The sequence below is a fragment of the Cyanistes caeruleus genome, chromosome 9 (assembly GCF_971803275.1).
Source record: "Cyanistes caeruleus chromosome 9, bCyaCae1.hap1.1, whole genome shotgun sequence".
NCBI classification, from domain to species: Eukaryota; Metazoa; Chordata; class Aves; order Passeriformes; family Paridae; genus Cyanistes; species Cyanistes caeruleus.
This window is the reverse complement of record NC_141709.1, coordinates 13,880,877-13,907,205: the sequence shown is the minus strand read 5'-3', so window position 1 is coordinate 13,907,205 and position 26,329 is coordinate 13,880,877. Positions and strand designations below refer to the sequence as shown.

The 26,329-nt window shown below is 38.2% G+C and overlaps 1 protein-coding gene and 2 long non-coding RNA genes across 11 annotated transcripts in view; 1 reads left to right on the top strand and 2 right to left on the bottom strand.

The window, feature by feature from the left end:
• Nucleotides 1-24,951, top strand: part of NTNG1 (netrin G1) — a 154,246-nt gene extending 129,295 nt beyond the window's left edge. For all 8 annotated transcript variants that reach the window (XM_086901739.1, XM_086901736.1, XM_086901735.1 and 5 more), the window contains one exon: nucleotides 23,745-24,951. In XM_086901739.1, coding sequence (XP_086757865.1) covers nucleotides 23,745-23,965 — 221 coding nt within the window. In that variant the 3' untranslated portion in view covers nucleotides 23,966-24,951. The remainder of the gene's footprint in view (nucleotides 1-23,744) is intronic.
• LOC147651613 (uncharacterized) lies at nucleotides 8,996-10,070 on the bottom strand. Its single transcript, XR_015290404.1, has 2 exons — nucleotides 9,777-10,070; nucleotides 8,996-9,491 (listed from the first exon to the last, which is right to left on the bottom strand). It is a non-coding gene; the product is annotated as an uncharacterized LOC147651613 (long non-coding RNA).
• Nucleotides 12,064-23,783, bottom strand: LOC147651612 (uncharacterized). Of its 2 annotated transcripts, XR_015290403.1 has the most exons (3): nucleotides 23,702-23,783; nucleotides 21,270-22,824; nucleotides 12,064-12,947 (listed from the first exon to the last, which is right to left on the bottom strand). It is a non-coding gene; the product is annotated as an uncharacterized LOC147651612 (long non-coding RNA). The 2 variants fall into 2 exon arrangements; XR_015290402.1 differs by having other exon boundaries at nucleotides 21,270-23,746.
• Nucleotides 24,952-26,329: the final 1,378 nt, after the last annotated feature.

The following is a 26,329-nucleotide window of genomic DNA, read 5'->3' as shown; positions in this document are numbered from 1 at the left end:
TGGAGGAACAGAATTCCAATTAATTTCATTTTGTACTGTGTCAGTTTTAGCTTTGTTATTTTCCCATTGAATTCTAAACAAATGACCAGGCAAGCAAGCAGACCCCAATATACAAGAAAAATAAGAACTCATTCTGTTGCCTTGGCAAAGCTCAAAAAGATTATTTGTCTGGACACGTAGCATGTGGTTTTGATCTGCTTTTCCCTAAGCCTGTGCTGTACAGGAACATAGATATGCAAAGGTATTTGCATACTCGCTCACTCAACAGACCAATATGTGCTTATTTACTTTTTGTTATATGTAGGCTATTGGCATTATTAAGAAATTCTGTTCTTATGGAGCTTTGTTGCTAAAACCCTTGACCTAGGGCAAACAGAAGCTTGACCTATAAATAAACAATTTAAATCTCTACCATAGCTAGTTTAATTACATGTATGATTCTATAACAAAATAGTGTCATAATTTTATATATTAGTAAACCTATTAGGGGAAAAACAACAGAAAAGCCGAGTTCTGTTTTCTAAGGCCCGCAATATATTATTTGATAAATTACAGTTTGGAGTCTGCTTTGTACCACACAAACTAGAAGTCACAGAAGCTATTATCCCCAGAACTATTTATGTAGGTACCTCACTCTTAGTGATTTAATCTAAACCCTCTGAGGATCCAGGCAGAGCACTCCTCGCTTGGCGTCTCTGTGCACACCGAGGTCAGATGCAATTTTAGACTTTGCCTCCCAGATAAAAAGCACTGTGATAGCAGCTGTTATCTTCTTGCATTCAGGGTTTGTGCTGCAGAGACGCAGCGGTCAGCGGGGTCTGGTTGGTACAGGAAGGTTTGCTGCTCTCAGAAGAAGAAGCACAATAGATGTGGCTGTGCCTGGCGCAGCTTCTGAGCCCTGCCCAGAACCCCTGCGGCCGCAGGCGTGGGGCGTGCGGGGAGCGTGCTGCGCTCAGCGGGGCCCCCCTGCCACATACCCACAATGGATTTCTCACCAGCAGCATCAAAGCACAGAGAATGAATTCAGAACAGAACAGTTTGGTCCGGAAATCCTTTCAGAACTTCTGGAACATGAGAAATTACATAGCATAGCGTATATTTGATTTTTCTATTTTATAGAAATGGAACGATTTCCTTTAAAAATAAACATTAAAACAGAACTAAGAGCTCCAAACCTGGCAAGAAATTTAACCTGCAACTACAGTTGGTTTGGGCCACTTTTAAACTGAACATAGTGTTTTTTGATAAAAGGAACCTGTATCAAAAGGCAAAAACATTTAAACACAGCCAAAATATTAAGTAGGAGCATTCCCTTGATTTTCTACATGTACTGCTCATAGTCTTACATCTTCTGCATTTCTTGGCCATGACATATCAGGTGAATGAAGTCCATTACATACATACAGCAGCATTTTAAAGTAACATCTTTTAATTTCATTCACAGTAGCATTGATTCCAAAACCAGCTGCATATTTATCCAATCAGACAAAGGAAAAGTGACATGTACTGCTCATAGTCTTACATCTTCTGCATTTCTTGGCCATGACATATCAGGTGAATGAAGTCCATTACATACATACAGCAGCATTTTAAAGTAACATCTTTTAATTTCATTCACAGTAGCATTGATTCCAAAACCAGCTGCATATTTATCCAATCAGACAAAGGAAAAGTGACTCTTTTGCCAATATCAGTTTGGCAGCACAGCTTGAATTTTCATTAGGCATGTTACTCATGGGGGAAAAGGTGAGGGAAGGTTCAATGATTAATAATATTATTCTCTATCTCCCTTCATACAAAGACCAAGAAAACACATTGAACCCACAGCACTACAAAGGCCTAGAGTGACCGAGAGTTAGGAACGGTAGCTGACACCTCATAGCAAATCAGTGTTTTAAATCATCTTGGTTCAATGGTGCTAATCTCAAACAATTAGCAAATGAGTTTACAGCCAGATGCCTTATGTCAAGGTCTGAACAATCAATCTCATTTTACCCTTTTTTGTTCATTTAAATAGAAGTAGGCAAAGGATTGCACTCTTACATTCAATGCTCAGTTGTTCAGTGCTTGTATCTGTCTTCCAGACTAAACTTGTATTACTCTGCAGCCTGTCAGATAATTCATATTCTGTCACAGCGTGCATTTAAGTTATTATATGATTATTTAAATATGAGTTATTTTAGGATGGATTTTCTCGTGCGTTACAAATGTTAGAAGCTGGGGCATTTGATCAAAATCATCGTGCAGAATAAGTTGCCAAAGAAAATCAAATTTGAAATTGTAAACTTGGAACTTATATTAACATTTGCTTTTAGAAGACTGGGTTTACCATTCAGCGAGAAAAGAGGAAAAGACGTATACCACCTAATTCTTTAAAAACCTTTTTTCAAAAAAATACACCCTGCACTTCTTTCTAGACAGATTAAATACATATAAATGCAATTGTCTCCCCAGTGAAGGTTAGTGATCTTTTACATTTTTGTACACAGATGTATCCAATACTTACACATTGAACTTGTGCTTAGACAAAAAAAATAGAAATAGAAATTCAGAATCAAGGTGCTCCGCTTTCCAGTTCACCATTGCAACTGCCTGTGTGGGGAGCCATAGAAGAGTCATATATATATTTTTAATGTCTTCTTAACAATAGCAGTTTTAATGCTATTTGCTGGTCAGGATAAAGTGTGACTCCCCTCTGCACAGGTGCTGTATCTACTTTCAGTTCTGATGAGGTTTGGTGCCAAGGCTGGTACTAATAAGCACTCTGCCACACTTGGACCTGAAAGGAAGTAACATATAAAAAGAATTCATTGAAAAGATAAAGTTCTGCTGGGGCTGAACAATGTTGTCCTCAGGGAACAGTCATCTGCCCTGGTCTTTATTTACAAAATACTGCTTTCAAAATACCTATTTTACATGATTGTTATGCAGACTAAAGAAACTCTGTTTGTGTGTGTGTGTGTGTGTGTGTGTGTGTGTGTGTGTACAGGGCTTTGCATCCAAGAGGAACAGACTCTCCTTCAAATGCTCTAAATTTAAACCCAGAATAATTCTCTTTACATTAATCCAGAATCCAACTGCTGCAATTCACAGCAAAGTATGGTTTACAGATGTAAGAGAAGCAAGGCACGAATACAAACAAAATTACACCATTATCAGACCTGATCCTCAGATGATGCCAAACACTGGTTCTGCTTGCCTCAGGGGAAGCATGCTGGTGACTTATAGGTGTAATGCCATCCTGATTTCCTTTTAAAACCAGGGTCTTTTAAACCCGAGAAATAACAATGCAAATGTGCTTATTAATGCATTCCTTCCAAAATACACAACCCATAGAATAATCACACACATACTGGGATACATAGAAAGTTGTTCAGCAAAGTATGAATATCATGGAATGTTATTATTTTTTAATGAGATGCTAGATTTGAAGGAGAAAAGGAAGGTTGATCTCTCTCTGGGGAGAAGATATTTTAGTCAGAGTAAACATGTCAGAACACAAACACTGTATATTAACAGAAATGATTGAGACATCGCTCCTCTATGAAGAACACAGAGGAGATGAAAACCAAGATTCTCTCTGAGAGTTATACAGATCTGTGTAATTCCTGTAGCATGTCTAGATTGGAGACCACATGCTAATCTTCTTTCAGCACTGCTGCCTACAAAGTGTATGGGATATTGTGGAAATGGGAGAACCTGCAGAAGCAAGAGACTAGAGGGGTATTGGGGAGAGCTCAAGGAAGTTATCTCGGTGTCTTTGTGCTGGAAGGCCTCTGTGAACAGGATGGGGTTCAGAAATAGGTAATATTTGTGTGTGAAAAAAACCCAACTAAAATAACATGTAAATAAAATCAAGCAGAGAGTGAGGCTCAAAAGAGGGGACTAGTTAGCATAGTTTCCATGTTATTGAGAGGCACCAGGTTCCTGACAGACTGCAGCTCTTCAGGAGATTTACTCTGATAACCTGGTGATCAGGAATTGCTTTCTCCAAAGCAAAAAGAAATGGCTCAGTAGCAACATTTATACACCTGACCTTTAACAGAACAATTTTTCCCCAGCAAGGTGAGGGATTGGATTGGAGCAAAGAGGTTGTTCTCCTCTTGATCTTGCCCAAGTGTCAGCTTCAAAGCTGCTATTTCATGGCTGTCCACACTGCTCTAATTGCAAGTGCTGCAATCCCTCTTCTCCCAGTTCCCCACTATTTAGTCCCACACCCCTAGCAATCTCTCAGGCACTTGTTTGACCTTTCACTGAATGATTTCAGATCTAACTCAGCAGGACACTAACCAAAAAAGAATATTTTTCTGCTGTGTTAGTTCTGTGATATGAATCATCCACTGGTTGAACAAGCAGGAGCACCCTGGGAGAGCATAACCCGCTCAGCTGGGGAGGGATGGAAGCCTGGCAGCCAGTCAGGCTGGGCTGCCGTGTAACCATGGCATGTCTTGGGGAGAACTATTCTCCTTTCCCCATCACTAGATCATTCTATGCTCTAGGAGCTTGCCAGTGTTTTTACCTGACATAATTTCAGATGGGTGAGAAAGTGGGTATTTAGGGAAACATCTTAAAAATGTTACCCTTTAAAAAAAAACAAACAACATTTTTAAAATCCACTAACTTATAGCAAAACCAACAACTCTCTAATATTCTCTTGTACTGAAGCAGAATCATAACTTTTCAGACAACAAAACTAGGATTCTGTATGCAGAGCCAAATCGGACAGTGGTGATGGATGTGAGCAGAGTCCGTATCCAAAACAGCCCAATTAAAAAAGAGTGAATACAATTTATAGCATCTTGTTTATTTTCAGTGCTATATCAAGGGGGGGGTTCTGAACAACTAAATATCAGGAAATTCATGAAAACTTAAGCAAGTAACATTATTTGTTTTCTTCAGTCAGATGATTTTAAAATGGTTAATATTTGATAGCACGATGATAAATATTTTAATAGAGTATATTGCACTCAGTTAGGAATAGATCAAAAAGATACAAAGTAAGCTCCACTAGATAAACTTTTATTAGGTACATGAAATAGAACATAAAGCTTGATAGCAATTACTATTTAATCTATTCACATTTGGAAACGTATTGAAGGGGAAACTTATAACTCAGTTGTTATGAATTATTAAATGTTCATTTGAACAGTGATGAGCAGGACTTCTTTTCCTCTGAAAAATCTGTCACGCTTTCCTTTTAAGCCTGCTCAGTGGCCATAACTTCTGTGTAATTTGCCTGCTCACTGCCTTTTTATGAGGACAGAATAAAGAGATCAATAGCAGTACAGACACACCCAGATGGGACATTTTTATGAAGGGGCCTTAAAAGGACCATTTAGGAGTAAGTAAAGTAATCTCCATCCTACTTAACTGCAGATAAAAATTACTGACCTGAGGCAAATAAAGATAGCCAAGGTTTCCTATCTTGGCACTGATGCAACTGCTGGCATTGCTGACACCACCACGTGCTGATTATCAAGGCTCCAGTGGTTCTTGTTTTAACTTCCTTTACACATGTCAAACACAACAGTATGGAAACCAAAGTCTCCTTCAGAAGGAGCTGATGTGTTTTAACTTGCAAGGTGCTGACAGCCTCCATTAACAGAAGTTAAGCTTCCCCAGTGGTATTAAAAGTAAAAAAATGCCTTTTAATTACACGTTAATTTAACTGAATTACACATTAATAAATGGATGCCATGGAAATAGGTATACTATGATTTTTTTCCACCTGCAAATTTAAATTTTAAAAGATTAGCTTGCACTTTTGAGATGGATTTCAGAGTTACTTTAGGTATAGGGGCACATCTGATATTAAGGTGTGTTTCTGCTCTGAATTTAAACATGCTGAATGGATGTAATCCTAAAGTAATCAGCTTTTCTAATGTCAGATTTGTACTTCTACAGAGCTGAGTATTGTAGTGTCTAACAGGGAATTCAAGAACTTTTTTACATACTACTACTATTTTACATACTTTTTCAAAATACTTTGGATATCGTGGTTAACTGACAGTGTTATGAGTAATTTGTAGAGGTGGAGTTAAAAAATTTCAGAACTGAAGGTTTTAAGGAAATTAAGTCAAGTAAGGGAGTTATTGTTTAGTATCAATAAATTGAGTACTTCAGCAAAGAATTTCTGAATATAATCAAGGCCTTTCAAGATCTGAGCTCTTAACTAAAATGCTTAACAGAAGTTAACAGAAGCCTTTTTACATTTCCCAGTTCCCATTTCACCCTATTTTCTGACCATTTTACCTGTCTCATTTTAGAGCTGGTCTTCAAAACCTTTCACTCCTGTTAGTCATGTGTTTATCTTCATTCTTGCATGCTTGTAGACAATGGGACAGCTCACAGTGGAAACTAAAGCTGTTCTGAGTTGGAGGGTGTCACTGCCCTCTATGTGACAGCTGAAGGCTGTATGAGCTTCAGACAGCAGAGGCATCCAACTGCTGGTAGGTGTAGTTTACAGATTTTCTCAGCCAATGAACTCTTCAGTATCTTCATATTTAATTGATCTCAGTGAGTCTTTCATCCACTAATCTGCCTAATAATTTCTCGAAATATTCATACTTTTGTTATCCAAATGTTCTGGGCACAAGTTCACAACCACAACAACAACAGTAATATAGTGTCTTTATTTAAGTGCTAGGTTGGTCCTTCCTGGTTCTTGAGAGGAAAAATAAACAAATAATTTTTTCCAATTCACCTTTTCCATAACATCTGCAATTTTACAGACATATATTTTATTTTCCTTCAATCTGTCTTCCCTTACACTGAAGAAACATAATCTCTTTAATCTCTCCTTTTATATGGCCTGCTTATAGCAGTGACAGCTTTTCATTATACCTTTTATGGTAGTACTACCAATATATATATATCTTCTCAATATCAAGACTTCATGCAGTGTTCAAGAGATGGGAACACCATGAAGCTATATAGTGACATTGTGGTGTTTCCACTTCACTCTTTTTCCTGTCTCCAAAAATTCAATAGTCTATTTGCCTTTCTGATTGATAAAGAGCATTAAGTCAACATTTTCAATAAAATACCATGAATTATTGTTAAAGTGCCTTTTCTAAAGGTAAAGCCAAGTATCTGTAGGAATACATTACCCTTGAACACTTAATTTCTGTCACCCACACCTTAGAAATTCTTCTGAAGATCTTTATAGCCACAATACCTTCGTAGTCTAAGCAAATTTATTGCACCATGCTTCACTCACTTTTCTAGTAGAATTCTATATGTGTAAGTCCTCATAAGACTGATTAGTAGTTCCTGAGATCTATTCTTAGCCTGTTTCTAATTACTCAAGCTATGATTATTCCATAAAGAAAAAAATAAATAAAAAAAATAAAAAATAAGATCCTTGCTGAGGCATCTTGGAAAATACTTTTTGTAGAGTAAGATACATTGCCAACCTGATCTTTTGCATCCATATGCTTACCTGATTCCTTAAAAAATCTTTTAATAGGTTTGTACATTATTATTATTTCTCTCTGTCATACTCATCATGGTCAGTCATCTAACTGCTAATTCTGTTCTTCATTACAATTTCCATTAACTTGCCTGCTGCAGTTGTACTTGCCAGTCTCTAGTTCCTCTCCATCTCCTTGAAAATCTTTATAAAAATCACACCTGCCACAGGTCCTTTTTTGCAGTTAATCAAGCCCATCCTGACAATTAGAAAAATTAAATTAGAAAAATCACAAGTAGCAGTGCAAATTTTGTTTCTGCATTTTTTTTTTTTTAATTCTTGGACCAGTAATATTTGCTTCTGGTGATCTGATGCAACAGACTACTTCTATTTTTAAATATTGGTTTGTAAACTTTCAGAGACACCTCCTGAACATGCCCCCATCACCATAGGCAGGAGCCTGGTAGCCTCCCAAAGCTCTTCCATAGTTAATAGCTAAAAATGCCTTACAAAGCATTTAATTGCCTTACAGCCTTTCTAGAAGCTCTGGCTTTTCCTATGTTTAGAAAAAGACTAATGGCTAATTTTTATGGTTTTACTAAACTGTTCAATTATTTCTGGCCTACCTTGGTACTTTAACCTGTTCTTACAGCTCAGTTGTAAGAACGTTGCACTCTCCTTTTTTCCTTCATTTCATTGTAACTGCACCATTTTTCTTTAGCCTTTGTAAATGTATTTTCTTATAAAGTTTTTTCACTCTGCTGCTAATGATGTAATTTTTGTAAGAATCCTTTTAAATAGCTGTCTTTTTTTTTTTATACTCACTTTACTCTGCATGTCAAATATAACCAGCTTACCAAATTACCTGCAAACATTCTGCCCCTTTAGCTTTTCCATGCATTTCTCTCTAATACGTATCTGCATCATCATCTTCTCCCAGATCCATACACCTGAGACATGGACCAGCTCTTCCAGCTATTTCAAATTCTTCTTCAGGTTATGTATGCAAGGAAAGATTTTGACAAGGAACATGGGTATGATAAAATCAGGAACAAAAGCTTGATCTCATAAATGTCAGTCTGCCTTTTTGTCAGATCTTTGACTACTACCTTTTATAGCACAAATTCACTGTGAAAGTGAGTAGAGCTTTACAGGATTCCATCAGTATAAATTTAGATGGGACTCATAGCCCATACAAAAGTACCGTGTTGTTCAGCAAAATATTAACAGCATTGCTCTTTAGATTTCTCCCAACTCTGCACAATTTTGAGAACTGGTTTTGTTGATTATGGTGTGTTCTTCTCTCATGTTTGACTACAGTCAATGGTAAAATCATTAAAAATACTTTTGGCAGAAGCCAAGCTCCTAATAATTACCTTGGCTTCTAAAGAGAATAATTAAATTGTTAATAAAATTGTTACCTGTAATCATCAGGTGTGAAGTGACAGTGCTGGAAGTTTTAAGGATGTTACAGAGAAGGGGTGTAGTGGGTTTTGTGCTGGCTAAAATTGCCAGTGCACCTACTAGAATTACTCATTTCCTGCTGTGAGATGAATTAGGAGGAAGGCAAAGCACGCTCAAAAGTTAAAAGGTATAAAGAAAAATTTATTAACAGAACTAAAAGAATAGTAAGAATCATAATAAAACCTTCAGAACATTTCTCTTCCCCTCCCCACAACCTCCTTTCTCACTGACAATGTAAAGACAAACACTGAGATTTTCAATCAGTTACCACCTGTACAATAGTCTTTCATCAGTTCTTGTAGGGAGAGGACATTCTCTTGCCTTGCCATGCCATGGAGACTTCTCCACAAGAAACAGTTCTCTCGTGGCTCTTTAATTTCCACCAATAGCAGCCGCCTGGAAAATCTGCAATCGTTAAGTTTCTCCCATTTTCACAGCCTTCCCACAGCTGAGTTCATGGGCCATGGTCAACTTAGAGGGTACTATTTAAAGGATGAGCTGCTCAAACGCAATGGTTCTCTTCATCTATCTCTGGGATCATCTTCATCTCTGGAACAGAGGTCGTCGTCTTCGTCTTCTTCTTCGTCTTCTTCTTCTTCTTCCTCCTCCTCCTCCCCTGGGGGCAAAGGGTCCTCATCACTCTTATTTCTCTCCCCCCCCTCTCTGATCAAGCTTCTCAGGGAATCACAGCTACTTCAACATCTGCTTTACTTCATTATAGATGCCTCTGCTCATGTCTACAATTTGAACACTCCATCCCCCCATACTTTCTCATGAATTAAAGGGGATATTCCAGTCTATCACAGTCCATCTCCATGGCCTTACCAGAAGAATTCCAGCCCAATACTAAGGCATCTCCTCATGATCTTTCCATCTGGGACTTGACCCTTTCTTTACTGACCTTGGTGCCTTCATGTTGTCCTCTGCATATTTTCACTCAGTTCCTTTCTCTCACTCGAGAGAGGCTCAATATTTCTCAAGTTCCGTCTGTGCAGTGAAGTGTTGAAATCTCGCCCAGGCCTGTGGGCAGTCATATGATCTGTGCAAGGTCTCAGGGGGCCCGGCCATTCGGGTGGCAGCCGCTCTGGCTGGCAGCTGCTGGGGCCGTGTGGGCCACGGTGGAGGGGGCCTGGCCCAGCCCGTAGCCGCTCTCGGGGCCCGGTGGATCCCAGCTCGGCTCGGGCCGGCAGGCAGGGCTTAGTGTCAGCAAGGTTTCAGCAGCCACGGCCCGTGCCAGCCTCGGCCGGGGCCCCGCAGCCTCTCGCTCCCCGCCCGGGAGCCGCTGGGGCCCGGCCCGGCCCCACAGGCCGCACAGGGGGAGCGGGGCCGGCCCGACCAGCGCCCCGCTACCTCTGCAAGGCCGGGAGCAAGGAGAGATTGCCCGGCCTTGCCCGTCTTTAAAATGTGCATCTCACAAAGGCAGAACTGACTTCTAAATGGTTTAATAGGTTGTCAATTCTCAGAGCTAGCCAGCTATTGGGTTGTTCCAGGCACAGAGGAAGCTCTTAGCTTCTCTCAGAAAAATCATTTCTATGGGTGGCTTCTTCCATCCTCACCAAATGTCAGTTAATGCAAACCAGCATAAGGGAGAAGAGTTTGATAGTAATTCAGTTGTTGGTAGTTAATTTCTATAGAAAACTACTTATATATGAGATCAACTTGAAATAATTATATTAAAGGGACTGTATTCATTAACATCATTGGTGTCAATAGGCAGCGGAGGTTCAGGATGATTAAAGTGTTATACCTAAAATTATGTTGTATTTTAATAACTACATCTTGGACATGTACTTTTTATATGCTTTTTCCTTCTTGCCAATGACTTTTCTGTCTTTTTGTTCAGAGGGACATGGAAAGCCATGCAGTAACAACTGCACTGATGCCACTGGCTGAATCTAGAGCAAATATTTTGATTTGCACTTGTCTATAGATCAATTTACCCACTTTATTCCCTTTCTAGAGACCGAGTGGAATAGTTTTCCAAATCTTTCCCACTTTTTAGGTGTTTATGTGTATTTTCCAGATTTACAAATCTCTCTGTGGATAACCCAAAACATTGCTTCAGCTCATGGAACCAATATCCAACACTAGCCCCTGTTCTTACTCTATTTCCTGCTTAAATTTGAAACCTTTTCCAGTAGACCCAAGGATCTATTCTTCCCCTTCAAAACTTATAGGGTATAAGGAGTTCAACCATAATCTCTTTGGAGGAGGAATTCTGCCTTTAATAGGTGCCTTAAGAAACAGCACCAAGCAGGTACTGATCAGGGCACATGGGCTAAAATAAAGAGCTACCAGGTTTGATCCCCACACGCACTGCCCAGTCCCCAAATGCGCTGACAAGTGCAGGAGGAACAAACTCCAGTGTCCTCAGCATAGAAATAGCAGTCCATGGGAGATAGTTCAGCAGGGTGTTCTGTTAATGAGATGCTGCACCACTGAGCTCTGAATGGTACACATACTTTAAATGGGAATTCAACTTCCCTTTTAAGCCAAAGGATCCTTGAAATAGGACTCTTACTTTGAAGAATTTAGAATTTCATTTCCAAGGAGTATAAAGAGTTTCATCACATGTAGCTCTTCCTTTAAAGAGCTGAACCTGCATTTTGATCATGAGGAAATAAGGAGTCACTAGCATCCAAGGACAAGTTACTCTCACAAAATTCAAAAACCTAACTTGCTTCCTACTGATTTCAGGAACAGAAGAATCCCACAATGAGATTTAAACTGGGGCTGTTAGTGCAAGGAATTTCATATTGAGGCAAGCATAGCATTCTTAAATCAGCTCCATTATGTTGACATTATGCAGCAGAGCACAGCTCTCTGCAAGGAGGTTTCCGCTCTCAGAAAGAGCATCCTATTCCACATATCTTAAGAGACAGGTTATAACGGTGTACTGCAACACAAACATCTCAAAAACTGAGCTGGATATTTTGAAATGCTTTTAACTACATTTGCACACGTGCCCTTTGGAACACAACTGTGGAGAAATATGAAAGGTGGCATGTACACTGCATAACTTCTGCAAAGGTATGAAAATTTGGGCCAAGATTTACACCACCTGTCAAAATAAAGCCATATACTGCAAAATATTTTTTTTTTTTTTTTTTTTTTTTTTTTGCAATGACCTGAGAGCTTTGCTAGTTCATGCTAAACCATTACTGATATAAAACAAAGTGCAAAGACACTTAGAGGAGTGTACTCCAGTTATCTGGAGTATCTTTTATTCAGTGGCAACATGACAACTTAGTGATGATGCTGCAGCCCACGCTGCACTGCACCATTAGAAGGACCCTGAGTGTTTTGCAAATACAAAACATTGAGCCAGCTAAGATGTGTTGAGCACCTCCCTCACCTACTCCCACCCACCCTGGCTTTAGCCCAAATCCCTCTGTTCCAGTTCCAACTACTTCCCTTTAGCACTCCTCCTGCTGTTTTAGCTAAACAGCTACTTGTTCCGTAGCTTTCTGGCAGTCTTCAGAAGACCAGCATCCCACTCAGATCTGCCATGTTAGCACTTCAGAAATGCTGTCTCACAGCAGAAAACCTTTGCCTTTCACACTCCTGTCATACCCTCACTTCACTCGGGCTGTGTTGAAACCTGAGCAGGGACTTTGCTGGGTGGCCATGCTTGCCAACCCTGCTTGCCCTGGGGCTCCATGGAGCAGGAGGAGGCTCCATTGCTGTTTACCCCCAGTGTTTGTCCCTCACAAGGCTCCAGGCCTACAAAAATTCATCCTGCGTGGAATGACAGCCTTTCCTTGATCTCCTCTAGCACATGCAGCCAGCAGCACAAGCGTGTTGCAAACACCCTCCTGCCACAGGAGTCAATGTCAATTCTCAAGGAGCTGGGATCTGATCAGTCGGGTTTCCATTGCCATCACTGCCAAGGCTGCTGGAAGAGAAGAACAAACGTGATAGGAGTTGTGGGAGTTCATATTATGTAATGTAGAGGGTTCTCTGGGGCAGATGACAGGACTGGACCCAATGAGATAAACTTGCCAGGAAATACAGATTCATCATCATCCCAGTTCTGTTGAGCAGAAATTTGTCTCCTTTTTCTCTGAGAGTTCTAAAAAATATATAGTCAGATATTACGTGTTAAAAGTACATTCCAAAAGTAAATTTTCATAAAAATTGAGTGTTTCTTGTGTGACCCTTACTTTTCCAAACCAGAGGTTTATGACATTGCTGTACACACAGCCTCTCAGGAGCAGGAGAAAATGACCAAGGTCTTGGTTTCTCAGTCTTAAGTGCAGGTGGAAGACTTTTTAAGCAACACAAATACTTTTTCCCATCATTAAATTTAAAGCTATTGATACAATATATACAGATAATATATTGTATATATAAAGATATATACAATATATCTTTAAAAATATCTTAACACACTATCTATTTGATAGTGTTTGATACTATTTGATCACAATTAATGGAGATAGTCTTGGTATTTTTCAACTCTGGTATGACTTAAACTAAAAATTGGAGAAAATAATTTTAAACAAAATAAGGAAAGTACTTTGAAGTGAAATTGCATTTGGCAGTTATCTACTCCTTGAGGATCCCAGGTTATTTCAGTCTTCATTAATAATTAAATTTTAACACCTTCGTTCATCACAATTGATAAACAAATATAAGGATATTAATCAGCATGTCAAAAGTAATGTTAGAATGATGTAAAGCTCACAGGGAAACAGCTCTTACTTGTGAAAATATTTTAACTCTGGTATTTTTAATATCCTGAATTATCTTAACACTTTGTCATAGCAGGCAACATCCATGGATATCCATGGATAGAGACATTATCTTTAGTTGATATGCTGATAAAAACTTCTCAGACATTATCCCAAACAAACCATGCTATGTACTCTAGGAGGGGTCTATGTTTATTCGGCTTTTTTTCTACATTGTAGCAAAACTTAAAAGTTGACTAAACAAGGTTAATATAATTCTGTTACTATTGCAACAACTTATTAGACAATGCCTACATAGAAATATTGTGAAAAATTTGTAGGTTGTCTGTATGCTTGCTTCAGGTCTATTGGTTGGTATGTAAAAATGAATGTCTTTCAGACATTTTTGTTGAATTGTGTGATAAGTCAGTTTTTTTAATGTTTTCAGATAGAAAAACACTGGCTAAGACTATGACATTGGTTACCTGGGAAAAACACTGCAGAAAACCTAGTGTGCCTGAAGAAGATTGTGTTAGAGAGCATCTGTTATCTGGGGTTTCCCATCTAATAGTTGTTCTGTCATGAAGATAAATGCACAATGATAACCCAAAGCAAGTCTGTGTGTAGCAATAAATACTGTTGATGAAAACTAGCATGAAGCAACTAATAGCTTTAATTATTTGATACATTAATTTATTAGTTCTTATTTTTGCAGAGTGCTACATGCCAGCTGTTTGAATCATCTTATTGGTATTCTGATGAAGAGTGGAAAAGTAAAGCACTGCACCAATTAAAATCCCTCTCCCAAAAGAGCATGTTATCATGTGGTATATCTCAGACAAGAGTTAGGATATAAGAATCTGCCTGTTGAATTAATTTTTTAATTTTACTGTAATGCAAAAATAGACAATAACAGGTGATATTTTTATAGGTCAGATGAAGCAGAGTGGGTAAAAATTTGCAAATCTTTACTGTGTTTCTTATGTATGAATATGAAGCATCTGAAGTTCTGATAGGTGAGATTAGAAGGAGCTACAATACACAACATTGGTATTTGAGATTGTCAGAGTATTTAATCATTTTATGCAATCACATATGACAATTGCACAGAATTACATAGTCCTTTTTTAAACTTCACAGTTTATAAACCTTTTTAAAGCTGACTGTCAGCAAACTCCCCTGGAAACAATAATCAACTCTGCTATTGCACTTATCTAATCAGCAGTGCAATGTAGTAAATAGTGCAGGAATTCACAGGACCATTCCCTCCTTTTGTTTGCACAGGCAACTCATTGGACTTTCCTTGGCATCAGCTTCCCCATTGTTCGCTAGCAATAAGAAGTTTCACTCTGAATAGCTTTGATACTTATAGGGAAGTGTTTTTATCCCCATTCTAAAACTGGCTCAGCAAAAGCACTCTGCAGCATTTCATCCACACTCAAAACAATAAATCAATGTACATTCAGAAAGATCTTCTGATTGCCAGCATTGTTACTTGAACAAAAAAACCCATCCCTCACTTCATACATGTTGTAGGAATTATGCAAATTTTTTACCTTTGCCTTTGCATTGTAACTAATGTTCACATAAATTCTGAATGTTCATCTCCTGAGAGATTCTACACCATTAACTTTGCACACTGGTGTTTTGGTCTTCTGTAGAAGATTGTCCTGATATTTTAAACCTTTCTTTTGGAAAATGCACACAGAAAGAATACATAATGACATGTAAATACAAACTCGGCTTTACCTTTGCTTGTGGTCGCTGTAAAAGAGCTGATAAGTCACACTTCCATTTAGTTACATACCATCTCACTTTAATACCTTTGATATTTACTACAGTGCAATTAAAGATTGTTGGTGTTTCCATTACAATGCTGGTTTATGTAGCTTAGAAGTTGATCATAACATATATTTCCAGTAGGTTTTCTACCAGTTGTTCAAAAGCTCCCATGCAATTGGATTTCAGTCGAACTAATGAGAAGTTAGCAACTTTCAAATTATTTTAGATCACAAATAGCTTTAGAATAGCAGTGATTATTCATAGAAGCCATCAAGAACACATCTGTCACTCTCTTCTACCCCTTCCCTAAAAAAATTTAGGAAAATACTTATTAGAATAATTCTAATCCCCTAAATAATTGGGAAGTATTTTCAGTTGTGATTATCTTGTCTGGTTATGCTGCCAAATTAAGTAACAACTGTTTGGGACTATGTCATGGATTTTAATAGTCTCAGTGTAGTGTTCTCTGGGAAGAATAGCCAAAAGAGAAACTATTTTCTCTGTAAACAGAGACAAATTTTTTTGCATTCTTTCGTGTCCATAACATTATTCCAAATAAAACACCTCAGCAGCAAGAATGCAGGAACATCAACCTTCTATATAATTTATAATCATGTATTTGAATTGCTGGCCTTCGCATGATCCTGCTTTGGTTTGCTTTCCAGACTTTCTCCTGTGGTTTTGTGCTCTATAAAAGCAATTCTTGTTGCAGGTCTGTTTCAGAGTTCTTGGGAACTTCCAAGAAAATCCTGTTGTTACACATGAAGCAGAAAATGCTGTGCAGGCAAGGTCACCCTGCCAACCCTTTGTATAGGACTGAGCTGGCCATAGATGTCTCAGGAGCAGTGGCAGCTGGGCGTTCCCCAAAGGGCCATCGAGCCAGGAGCAGGACAGAAGGGGTGAGGGACAGCAGGACAGGGAGTTTCCCAGCACACAGTCCCCCAGGCCAGGGGAGCAGAGCAGCTCCAGTGGCAGCCACAGCAGAGCCTGCCAGCACGGCAGGGCCCAGGAGTCCCTGCCAGGCCCCTCCCAGCACTGCTCCCCAGTTAATCCTCCCAGAGCTCCTGGACACACCTGCCAGGAGCTCCATGTACATGTCTGAAATGCCTTCTGGCACGGCTAACGGCAGTAGCTGCTCAAATTTAGGGAACCAAATCCCATCACCCAATCATTCACAGGGCCTCTTGGATGACTTCATCTTTTGCATCTGAGCGCTTCTTGTGCTTAAACAGTTTTTATTGATAATGGTTACATCTAAATCCTGACCTTGCTGTTGGGAATAGAAAAAAACAAAACAAAACAAAACAGCTTAGTTATAGTAGCTATGTAGTTATAACTGCTTCTTTTCCTAGTGAAGGAAAGAGAAGACAGATCATCTAAGAATGTTCATTTTTCTCCAGGCAGAGAGAAAGTAATGAGAGAGAAGTAATGGCAGCTTAGAGCTTTGCAAGTGGAGTATGAATGATAGGGACATGTAGGCCCTTTTGAGCAACAAAAGCTGATATGTAGTGTATTGCTCTCCTGACTCTAAAGTATGATCGGAGTCATACCAATTCAGTGGTGCTCCTTCATAAGCAAAGCAATAAAATAGGGAAATTTTTCTTCCCCCCTCTTTGGGAATCATCCTCTTTTGTGTAAGTATAGAATTGGAACCATCAAAATCAGAAAACTGAAAGGTTAAATCATTAATTTCCTGAAACAAAGGAAGATTGAAAGGTATTAGTTCAACTATAATTCTTAGATAACTAAATCTGGATTTGCTTACATCCATTTTAATACACAATCACGTGTAGTTTCTACCAAAGCTACTATGGCTATCATGTAAGAGTATCAATCCCAAAACTCAATTTTCCCTCATGTCCTTTTGACAGGTTAGATGCATTTCTTCTCATTATTTTTTATTAATTAAACCCAAAAATTTTACATTAAGAATAGAGATGAAAAATGAGAAAGCACAGACTCAACCTATGAAAAACAGTAACTTTCTACCTATGCTACCCTCATAGCATGGTTAAAAACCCCCACATATTCTGTACAGGATTTTGCACTTTCAGTGGTGAGACATAATCAACTAAGCTTAGCCATGTGGATGCTAGGATAAATTGCTGCCTATATGCAGGAGAGAGGAATCACCATCCATTCTCTGGCTGTGTGCTGGGCAGAACTCTGAGTAATAGCTACATCTTCTTGTAGAAACTCGGAAGACTTCACTTGCAATTTGATTAGGACTGGCTTGGCTATGAACTACAGGTTGTGCAGACAGAACAGAAATTGCATGTAGGCAAACAATCTAAAAATTCTACTGGAAATTTTCAGTGAAGTCAGTATCTCTATTACTCCCCTATATCATTTATTCTCCGATAACTTAAAACTGGTTCAATAAAAAAGCAAGTGTCATTTCAATTGTGCTTCTAACAGGAATTTCTAAGACAAGTCAAGATGGAGATGTCTGCCTCTAGAAACTACTCTCACTTGGTCAATATTTATTTCCTTGTATTGCTGGCAATATAATTAATCACAACATTGTTTCAACTTTGCACCAGAGATCTTTGTATTAATGTTTGTCATTTTGTGACCATAATTTTGACACAGTAAGATACGCTTCAGGCTTGTACTTGTCTGCATTGATTTATTCTGTCTTAACTTAAGAATGTGCTTTGGTAGATAAGTGCAAACCAGTTTTATTTCTATGCTATCAAAGCATCTGCCTTGTCTTGATTTGACAATAGCCTAAGATAGTTTTACTACTACAGCAAATGTTGAATTACTGTCACTTCCAAACAAAGAAATTATTATGAATATCTCATTTATAAGAGCAGCAGCTGTTTTTCATATCAGGTATGTTTGTGGATTCAAAGCACTGTAGAAGTCTGATCAACACTGCCACATATTCATGGCAGCAAAACATTTTAACGCCATTTGGCAGTAATGTAAATGGTAACAATAAATTAAATTCTAAAAATTAGAATAAAATAAGTAAAGCAAGTACTTGTAATTGGAAGACAGGCAAGGAAGAAATCTCAGTGACAAAGCTGTCAACTCAGTTATTACTCACTGGTTATTCAAATAGCGAGACACTTAAGCTATAAAAACTTGAAGTTTTGTCATGAGCTGTAACAGCAATAGCTGTAACCTTTCAGGAGAAGCCTGACTACTTCTGTTTTCCCCATGCCCTTATATCCTCTTACCTGACATCTATGCTGTATGGGGGAGATCTTATGAGTCAGTGGAGTTCCATGTAGAGATCTTCAATGCATAGCAAGTATATATTGTATTTTTAGGATTTTTTTTCCAAATAATAAAGATGTTCCTTGCTGACTCTGGCAATTTGAAATATTTTGTTTGCAGTCATTTATGTTCAACTGGAACATGCAACTGGATACAACTGGAAAGAATTTCCTACCTTTGCATTCAAATGAGACTAAGTGTTTTGCATTCCCCAATTCCATTTCTGCTTATTTGACAAAGTGTGGGGAAAATATTGCTAATACTGTCGCAACTACAGAGGTTTTCTTGCTATATATGTATGTGTATATGCTCACATTCTTATTAGGCATACACACAAGCTTCATTCAGTGCAATTTCTTTTATATTCTGAGATTGTTTTTACCATTTATTGATTAAAGGATCACAGTTTTAGAGAATAATGCATGTTAGTTACAGCCTCCTCACAGCATTCATAGGAACTAATTCTGCATTTGACAAGAAATCACTTGTGCTTGGCCTGGATTTACTGAACTTATTTATGCAGCAAGACGAAACCTCCCAATTTTTTCATGTCATTTCTACGTGCTGTTCAGTGTCTATATATAGACAGCCACTGCATATGTTGGAGCTACCTATAAACATCATTGCTGAAAACATGGGTTTCACTGTGCTGGGTTTTTACTCACTTATGCACAGACATAATATTCTGTTAGCATGTGTGCTGAAATCTTCCTCATTCATGAGTTCAAGTATTATTCTTTACTAAATAAGAAGTACCAAGGAAACAAATGCATTAGAGAAAAAAACAGCCAAGAATAATTTCTTCGGCCATGAGACCTGCATGCTCTCTAAATTATGAACAATGGATGGAATCCAAGGTCAAAAATTCAGTGGTGCCAGTCACAAAAACCACTGACAAACAGTATGGAAAATTCACTGCAGCAGAAGTCGGGGAAAAGCTTGCATCAATGCTTTAGAAAAGACAAATATGTTGTGTAATATATTCAGAGCTGTCAACCCACCAACCTGTCCAGGGACTGTGATACTCATGATCTGGGAGACAAAAAGGAGGAAAGTGAAGGGATGGTTTTAAAAAGAGAGGGAGAGAGAAGGCTGTAACAAACGATGCCACAAAAGGCGCACACCGAAGAAAAATCATGATAGAAGCGAATGTGGAAAACGTTGATTGAAATTTAAGTCTTCAGAATTCAAAAAAGGAAGCAAAGACCACTAATAATTTTTTTTCTTTCTGTGACTTTTTCATTAGTGATATTTATGTTGTTCTCACAAAGAAAATTTCTTCATAAGTCCAGATTTTGATGCAGAAAAAGAACACCATCTATCCCAGCTCAAAAAGTATGTCAATAGCCTGTCCCACCTAAATAAGATGCTACTGTAGTCAAGCTGTACAAAAATTAAGACAGCACAAAAAAAGGTACAAATTTTATTTTCTCCCCTCTTGGATAGCCTTTGGGAAAGACAGAAGTGTAGATGGAACTGTGTTTAAGTTCAGTAGCATCTTGTTTTTCTGTCTGGGCAGCAGGCAAACCTAAAGCCCTGGGCATGTGCTCTGCAGCTGCCCAGAAACAGTAAGCAGAAGGTCCTTAAGCCAAGAGCAGAGGCTGTGCCTCCTGACTGAAGAGAGCAAAGCCTGCATTTCTGCTTCTCTGTCTCTGTTGCTGCTTCAGAACTAAAATCAGCCAGAGCTGTCTAACTCTTTTCTTACAAGAAGCTGCAAAGATATTGAAGCTGAGTTTTAAAGAAACTCAGGAATTTTCATGTATTATTCAGATTTGAACATTTAAGAGGAAACTAGTCATTTGCCAAACAGCTGTGTTAATCACAATATTTCATTTAATACCCAATATAAATTCTGTGAAACATTAGCACATTTATGACAGGCTAAGACTACCCCTCGAGCTGGTTCAGATGGGTATTTTTCCCTTGTTTTCCTTCTTTATTTCATTCCCAAATTTATTAACATTGCAACTGAAGATCAAGAATATTTTGTGACATACGTCAAGGCATGTTGTGCCTTCTTTTCTGTCTCTTTTGTGAAGCGTTTTAAGGACCATAGTTAGATTGTAAACTGATGAATTATGAGAGTAACTTTAAAACAATTTCCTTTAATTTACTTTAAATATTTCACTTCATGCAGTAGCACAGATCTGGAGACTGTGCTCAGAAATATCCCTCAAAAAGGCCTGCAAAACTCTCCAAAATAAATGTTTTGGTTTTAAAGTGACCAGTTTGATGTCCTGGTTTCTAATTAAGGAAGATCTGCCAGCAAACGCACAGCTAGTTCAGCCACACGGGTCTCAATAGTCTTCAATGTGATGACTTCAGAATTAGGTCTTGTGTCGCTTCTCCAGGTTTCATTCTTAGGTCAGAACTTGGTACCTGATGCCATTCATCAGGTCAATATTAAAGTTTTGAAAGTAATTCTGACCATACTTTCAGAAAGGTGAAAATGGTATTAGAGTTGGTCAGAATAAAATTAAAACAAAATTGGCAAAAAATAATGGGATTTCATAACATTTCCAGATTTTTTTTCATTTAGCTTCCAGCTCACATCACAAATGCTGTCTATATGATATATATATATATATATGCATGTCTGTGTGCAAAAGAAAGAGATAAAAGCACAAAATTAGGAAAGCTGTGGCAATACAAGATCAACAACTCTAGAATTTTCAGCTATACAGTATTTTGCTGAGAACAATAAAATTTACCTGCATTCCTGTGGGCAAACATTTAAAAGCATATAAGGATAATGATAAAGCTTTCGGTCCATCCCTTCTTTAAGCACATTTCAAAAACTTCCTAATGAGATACAAATGGTCTGATTTGGAAATCAGTGTCTATAACATTGTATCCAGAATTTTGCAGACGGCAGTGTTGAGCGGCATTTGGTAGCAGTCTGCATGAGTGTGTCAGGCAGAACAGGCAGCTGGAGCAAAACACCTCTTCAGCCTCCCCATCTCCAGCCACCTGTAACTACAGACCAGATCTGGGCTAAGGGCCTCTTCAAATAATAGGCTACAGTCTGCAAAATAAATTTTAAAATAGGAAAGATATTTATTTTATAATACATTTTAAAAATATGGTTTACTTAATACTTCAGAAAATCTGGATAAATTATTCCAGGCAAAATGTGAAGTGAAACATCTCCTCTGCTGTTTAAGAAGTGGTATTTAATGAACTCACACTGAGTTTGTCAAGGCAAACAAGGGTCTGTATTGATGGGGCAGATATTTCACAGTTTCCACTGCTTGAACTGTAAGAAGCATCCCAGCAATGAGTAGTCTAGAACATGCAGATCCAGTAGCTGTCTCATCAGATAAAGTACTTTGATTTTGCATATTGAGATGACTAAATACATACAGTCTGAATAATAAAGTCAACTTCAAAGATACACAGCCTCAGTTATAAGAGATGTAATGCAAATATTGACTTTTAAAATACAGTTAATTTTTTCTGCCTGTTACCATGGTATTTTCTGGGTTGTTAATCTCATCACATTTATTTGGTGGTGACTTACTGTTTCTTATACATTTTTTTCTAACATACATGTAGAACATTAAAATTCAGATGTAGAATCATCAACAAAATGTGTTGTTGTACCTTAATACTAAAATTTTCCTTTGGAATTCAGAAACTGGACAATATTAAATCCATAGCTCAATCAATTCCTTGATTGCTAAAGGAATCACTCAAAAAATAATTTTTTACTGGTCCCTCTTAATTGCACCTACAAGTTTCCAACATATTGCATTATTTGGCCCACTTGGATGCAGAACATCAGAAAGCAATTGTTGGAGAGATCTTCTAGGGTGAGAAAAATTATTTTTCTGAAAGCAAGTCAGGACAGATAAGATTACCAGTGAGGTTAGTGGAGCTCAAAATTGTACAGATTTATGTAGAAATACACCACTTAAGAACTTGGACTATTTTATTTGTACTTCTTGTGATATTTGGACTACTTTTAAAAATAAATTAATAATTATTTGCAAAACTATACTTTTTCATAATAAACAGTAATGTTTAAGATGAAATTAACAATACTTTCTCTATTCTAAATTATTTAGGGCTAATTAGTTTCAGGCTAATGTACAAATAAACATCATATTATGTTGAGTCTGCTTCTTAACCAAATAATCTTTTCCCTAATTCTCTAAGTTAAAATTTTTACTGTTACCTTCTACCTAGATCGTAGGTGGAAGTCCTTTACTAAAACTGCCTCTGTGAAAGGCAGAGCTTTAATATGTATCATACTCGTGATATCATCTGAAACAAAACACAGATTGACACATTTAATTAGTATGTTGCCCATACCTCTGCATTTTCACCCATGAAATATTTGAATTGATATTAAACAATACAAAGTAAAGCTGTCAACTTTTCAAAATATTATAAAATTATGAAGTTCTAAAAGTTTTGCCTGTATTATTTTCTCTTAACTCCCTTGTCAAATCTGATTTCTGAAGCTGTTATCAGGCTACAATATCTAAGATATCTAAGATATAGCTTTAAGATACCATGCACCAAAGCAGCAAATCTAATTAGGATGAAATATTTGATCTATAATGGAAATAACATTATCTTTTATTTCCAGATGTCTGTACCATATAATCCCCATCCAACAGCATGCTGAATTTCCTGCCTGTGCTTGCCTTATCTTTTTTGCATAATTTTTTGCAGATCATTAATACATGCAGTTCTTGATTATAAAACCTTGCCCTCTCATGCAGATCTTTTTACTTCAGCAAAGCCATATTGCATTTTTAACCACTGTTCACGCTTTCCAAAAGCTCTAGATAACTTGCCCCTTTCAAATAACACACACCACTTACGGTTCAAGTTCAGTAATAACTATAAAGATACAGTCATTAGCACAAGGCATGTATTAATATTCTTATTATTTCATTATTAAATAGTCCCTCATATAAAATTAATCAATACCATAGTTGGTGGTGTTAAGTGAATTAGATGGTTTTCCAAGAATACAGCCTTAAGGAAAAATAAAGAAATAAAGAAAAAAATAAAGAAATAAAAATCGGAGTATTTGAGAATGCACAGCCCTTTTTCATACGCTCCTCAGGAAGCGGAGGGAGGTGGAGCTTCAGTTCTGGTTTTAGTGCATTTCTGCCGTAGATGAACTTACATTTAATGTCTCTTCTCTCCCCCCTCTCCCTGCTATCTTGCAGCAAACGTGTGTGACAATGAACTCCTGCACTGCCAGAACGGGGGAACCTGCATCAACAACGTGCGGTGCCAGTGTCCCCCGGCCTACACGGGCATCCTGTGCGAGAAGCTCAAGTGCGAGCGGGAGCCGGGCGGCTGCGGCCCGAGCTCGGCGCGGGGCCTGCCGGGGCCGGGCCCGCTGCTGCCCGCGCTGCTCGCGGCCTGGGCGCTCCGCGGCTGCTGAGCCGCGCCCGGCCCCTCACGCGGACTGTGCACGGCAGCGTGCCACACGGAAACGGGACACAGCCCAGGCGTTCGCCGCTGCAATCCCTAAAGGAAAAGAGTCAAAATAACCACATACAAACTAAGAAGGCCGAACTGAACTAAGCCATATCACTCAGTCACGGACAGGGCTGCGCGTCGAGAGCCTTCACCTCTGACTCGAGACACGCTGGCAGCTGCCTGCTCTGTCACATCGATCGGCGCAGGCTGCAGGACTGACATGGCTTTGACAGCCCCCGGAACGGGAAGGGAATTCCCACAACATTCGCTACTCCTCTCTGGTGCGCTCCCGTACCTCCGCCCGGTGTGTGGACTGACCAAACCAAGGCATTCTTTGCTGTCAGTGCATTGTGGGTATAAGGAAATCTGTAAAAGCTGCCATATTGGCCTGCTTCAGTCCCCAAATCCTTTCCAACCTGTGCTTTAGTGAACGTTGCTCTGTAACCCTTGTTGGTTGAAAGATTTCTTTGTCTGATGTTAGTGATGCACATGTGTAACAGCCCCCTCAATAAAACTCAAGCCAGTCATATCCTTGTATACCTTAGCAGCACTGCATCAGTAAGATGCTGTGTTCACTTACTGTACAAGAGTGGCTATAGGACAAAAAGTGTATTTATCCTTTTGTATTCAAATGAAGTTATTTTTCTTGAAATAATGTACAATGTAGATTTTTTGTATTATTGCCTATTTGTGTTACCAGACAATTTATTAATGTATTTAATTCTAATCAGGTAAGAGAAAGATATTACTTTTTATTTAGTCCTTTTCTTTTTCCTTTCATTTAATTGTGCAGAGATTTCTCTGTATGGGCAACGTGCTGGCATCAAAGAATATCAGTTTACATATATAACAAGTGTAATAAGATTCCACCAAAGGACATTATAAATGTTTTCTTGTTGCTTTAACACTGGAAGGTTTCAAAGAATAAAAATTCCTGCATAAACAGTTCTAGGATGACTTATTGCTATTTCTTAAGTTTATGGTTTTACCGTTCAGTATCTGGAAGAAACACAGATTCCGAAGTGGAAATTATAACAATCTAACCTGGCTTTAATTTTACTGCTCTCACTTTGTGAACTTAAAATGTTGAGGGCATCATTTGCTCAAGGAAGATTTCATCAAATCCTAATCTTGAAAAAGGTATGAAAAGTTGAATAGTTCTCATCTTTGTTCTCTCAATTAATCACATGCATTATTCCAAAACTAAATTACAAGGTATCATAGAAGCCTGTCTTTAATTCATACCTTTTTTGTGATTCTGGCAATAAGCAGAGAGAGCCACAGCTTACATTATTTCTCCAAAAGCTTCATTAAAAAGGTATGTTTATATATGTACTAGTCTGCTTAAGAAACTGCAAAAACAGCAGCAATCACAAAAAAGCACCAAGATTTAACTTTTAATAAAATCGGATTTAATATTTAGAAGGACTGTCAAAATATACAGCAGCGAGTAGATAAAAAGTGCTGCTCCAGCAAATAAAGTTTGTTTCAAGTATCACCCAAGGTGTAATAAATTCTCGTTACTGCCTTTTATTAGGCCAATTACTGAGTGTGACAGAAAAGAATAGCAAGACTAGAGAGGCAAGCCAAAACCACAGCAGTGTTTCAAAGTCCTGGGAAAAAAAAAAATCTAAAGGTAGCAGGACTATGTGAATTCATTTCCTGGCAATTTTCATCATAATGGTTATAAATATTTTACCAACATAATAGCCTAGTGTGGAAAACAATTAATCAGCAAAAGAAAAATTCCTGAGAGAAATAAATTCTACCTGGCTGCCTCTTTCAAACGGTGAACAGCAGAATTTAGGGCACTGCTTTCTTGGAAAACCTCTTTCTGCTGAGGAAGCAAGTTTTGCAGGACAGTACCCAGCCTCCAGAATTGGGTAGGGAAACCAGGTCTTCATTTCTAAAAAGAAATAGGATTCTAAAAGAATACTCTGAAGATGCTGATGGCATCAAGCTGCTGCCTCTTCAGGCTGTCACCCTGACCCTCCATCATGTAGAAAGCTTGCTGTTCACACTTGCACTCGTTTGTGGGCTAAATAAGATAACACAGAGAGAAATGAAGTGCTTTGCTGGTTGCCAGCCGTGGCCTACATGAGATTGCAGGTATATTTTAGAAGTATGTTCATTAAATAAACAGAAGAGTACACTGAGAAGACTCAATGAGGAATATGAATGCTAATACAGGTGACATACAGGGCTGGAGACTACCCAGAACTAAGTGGATTTCTGATATTAAAATGTGGAATTAAAGTTTTCTTATATTACCACAGACCAATTCAGGTTGTGTAATTATTGCAAAAGAAGTGCTTTAATTGTGATT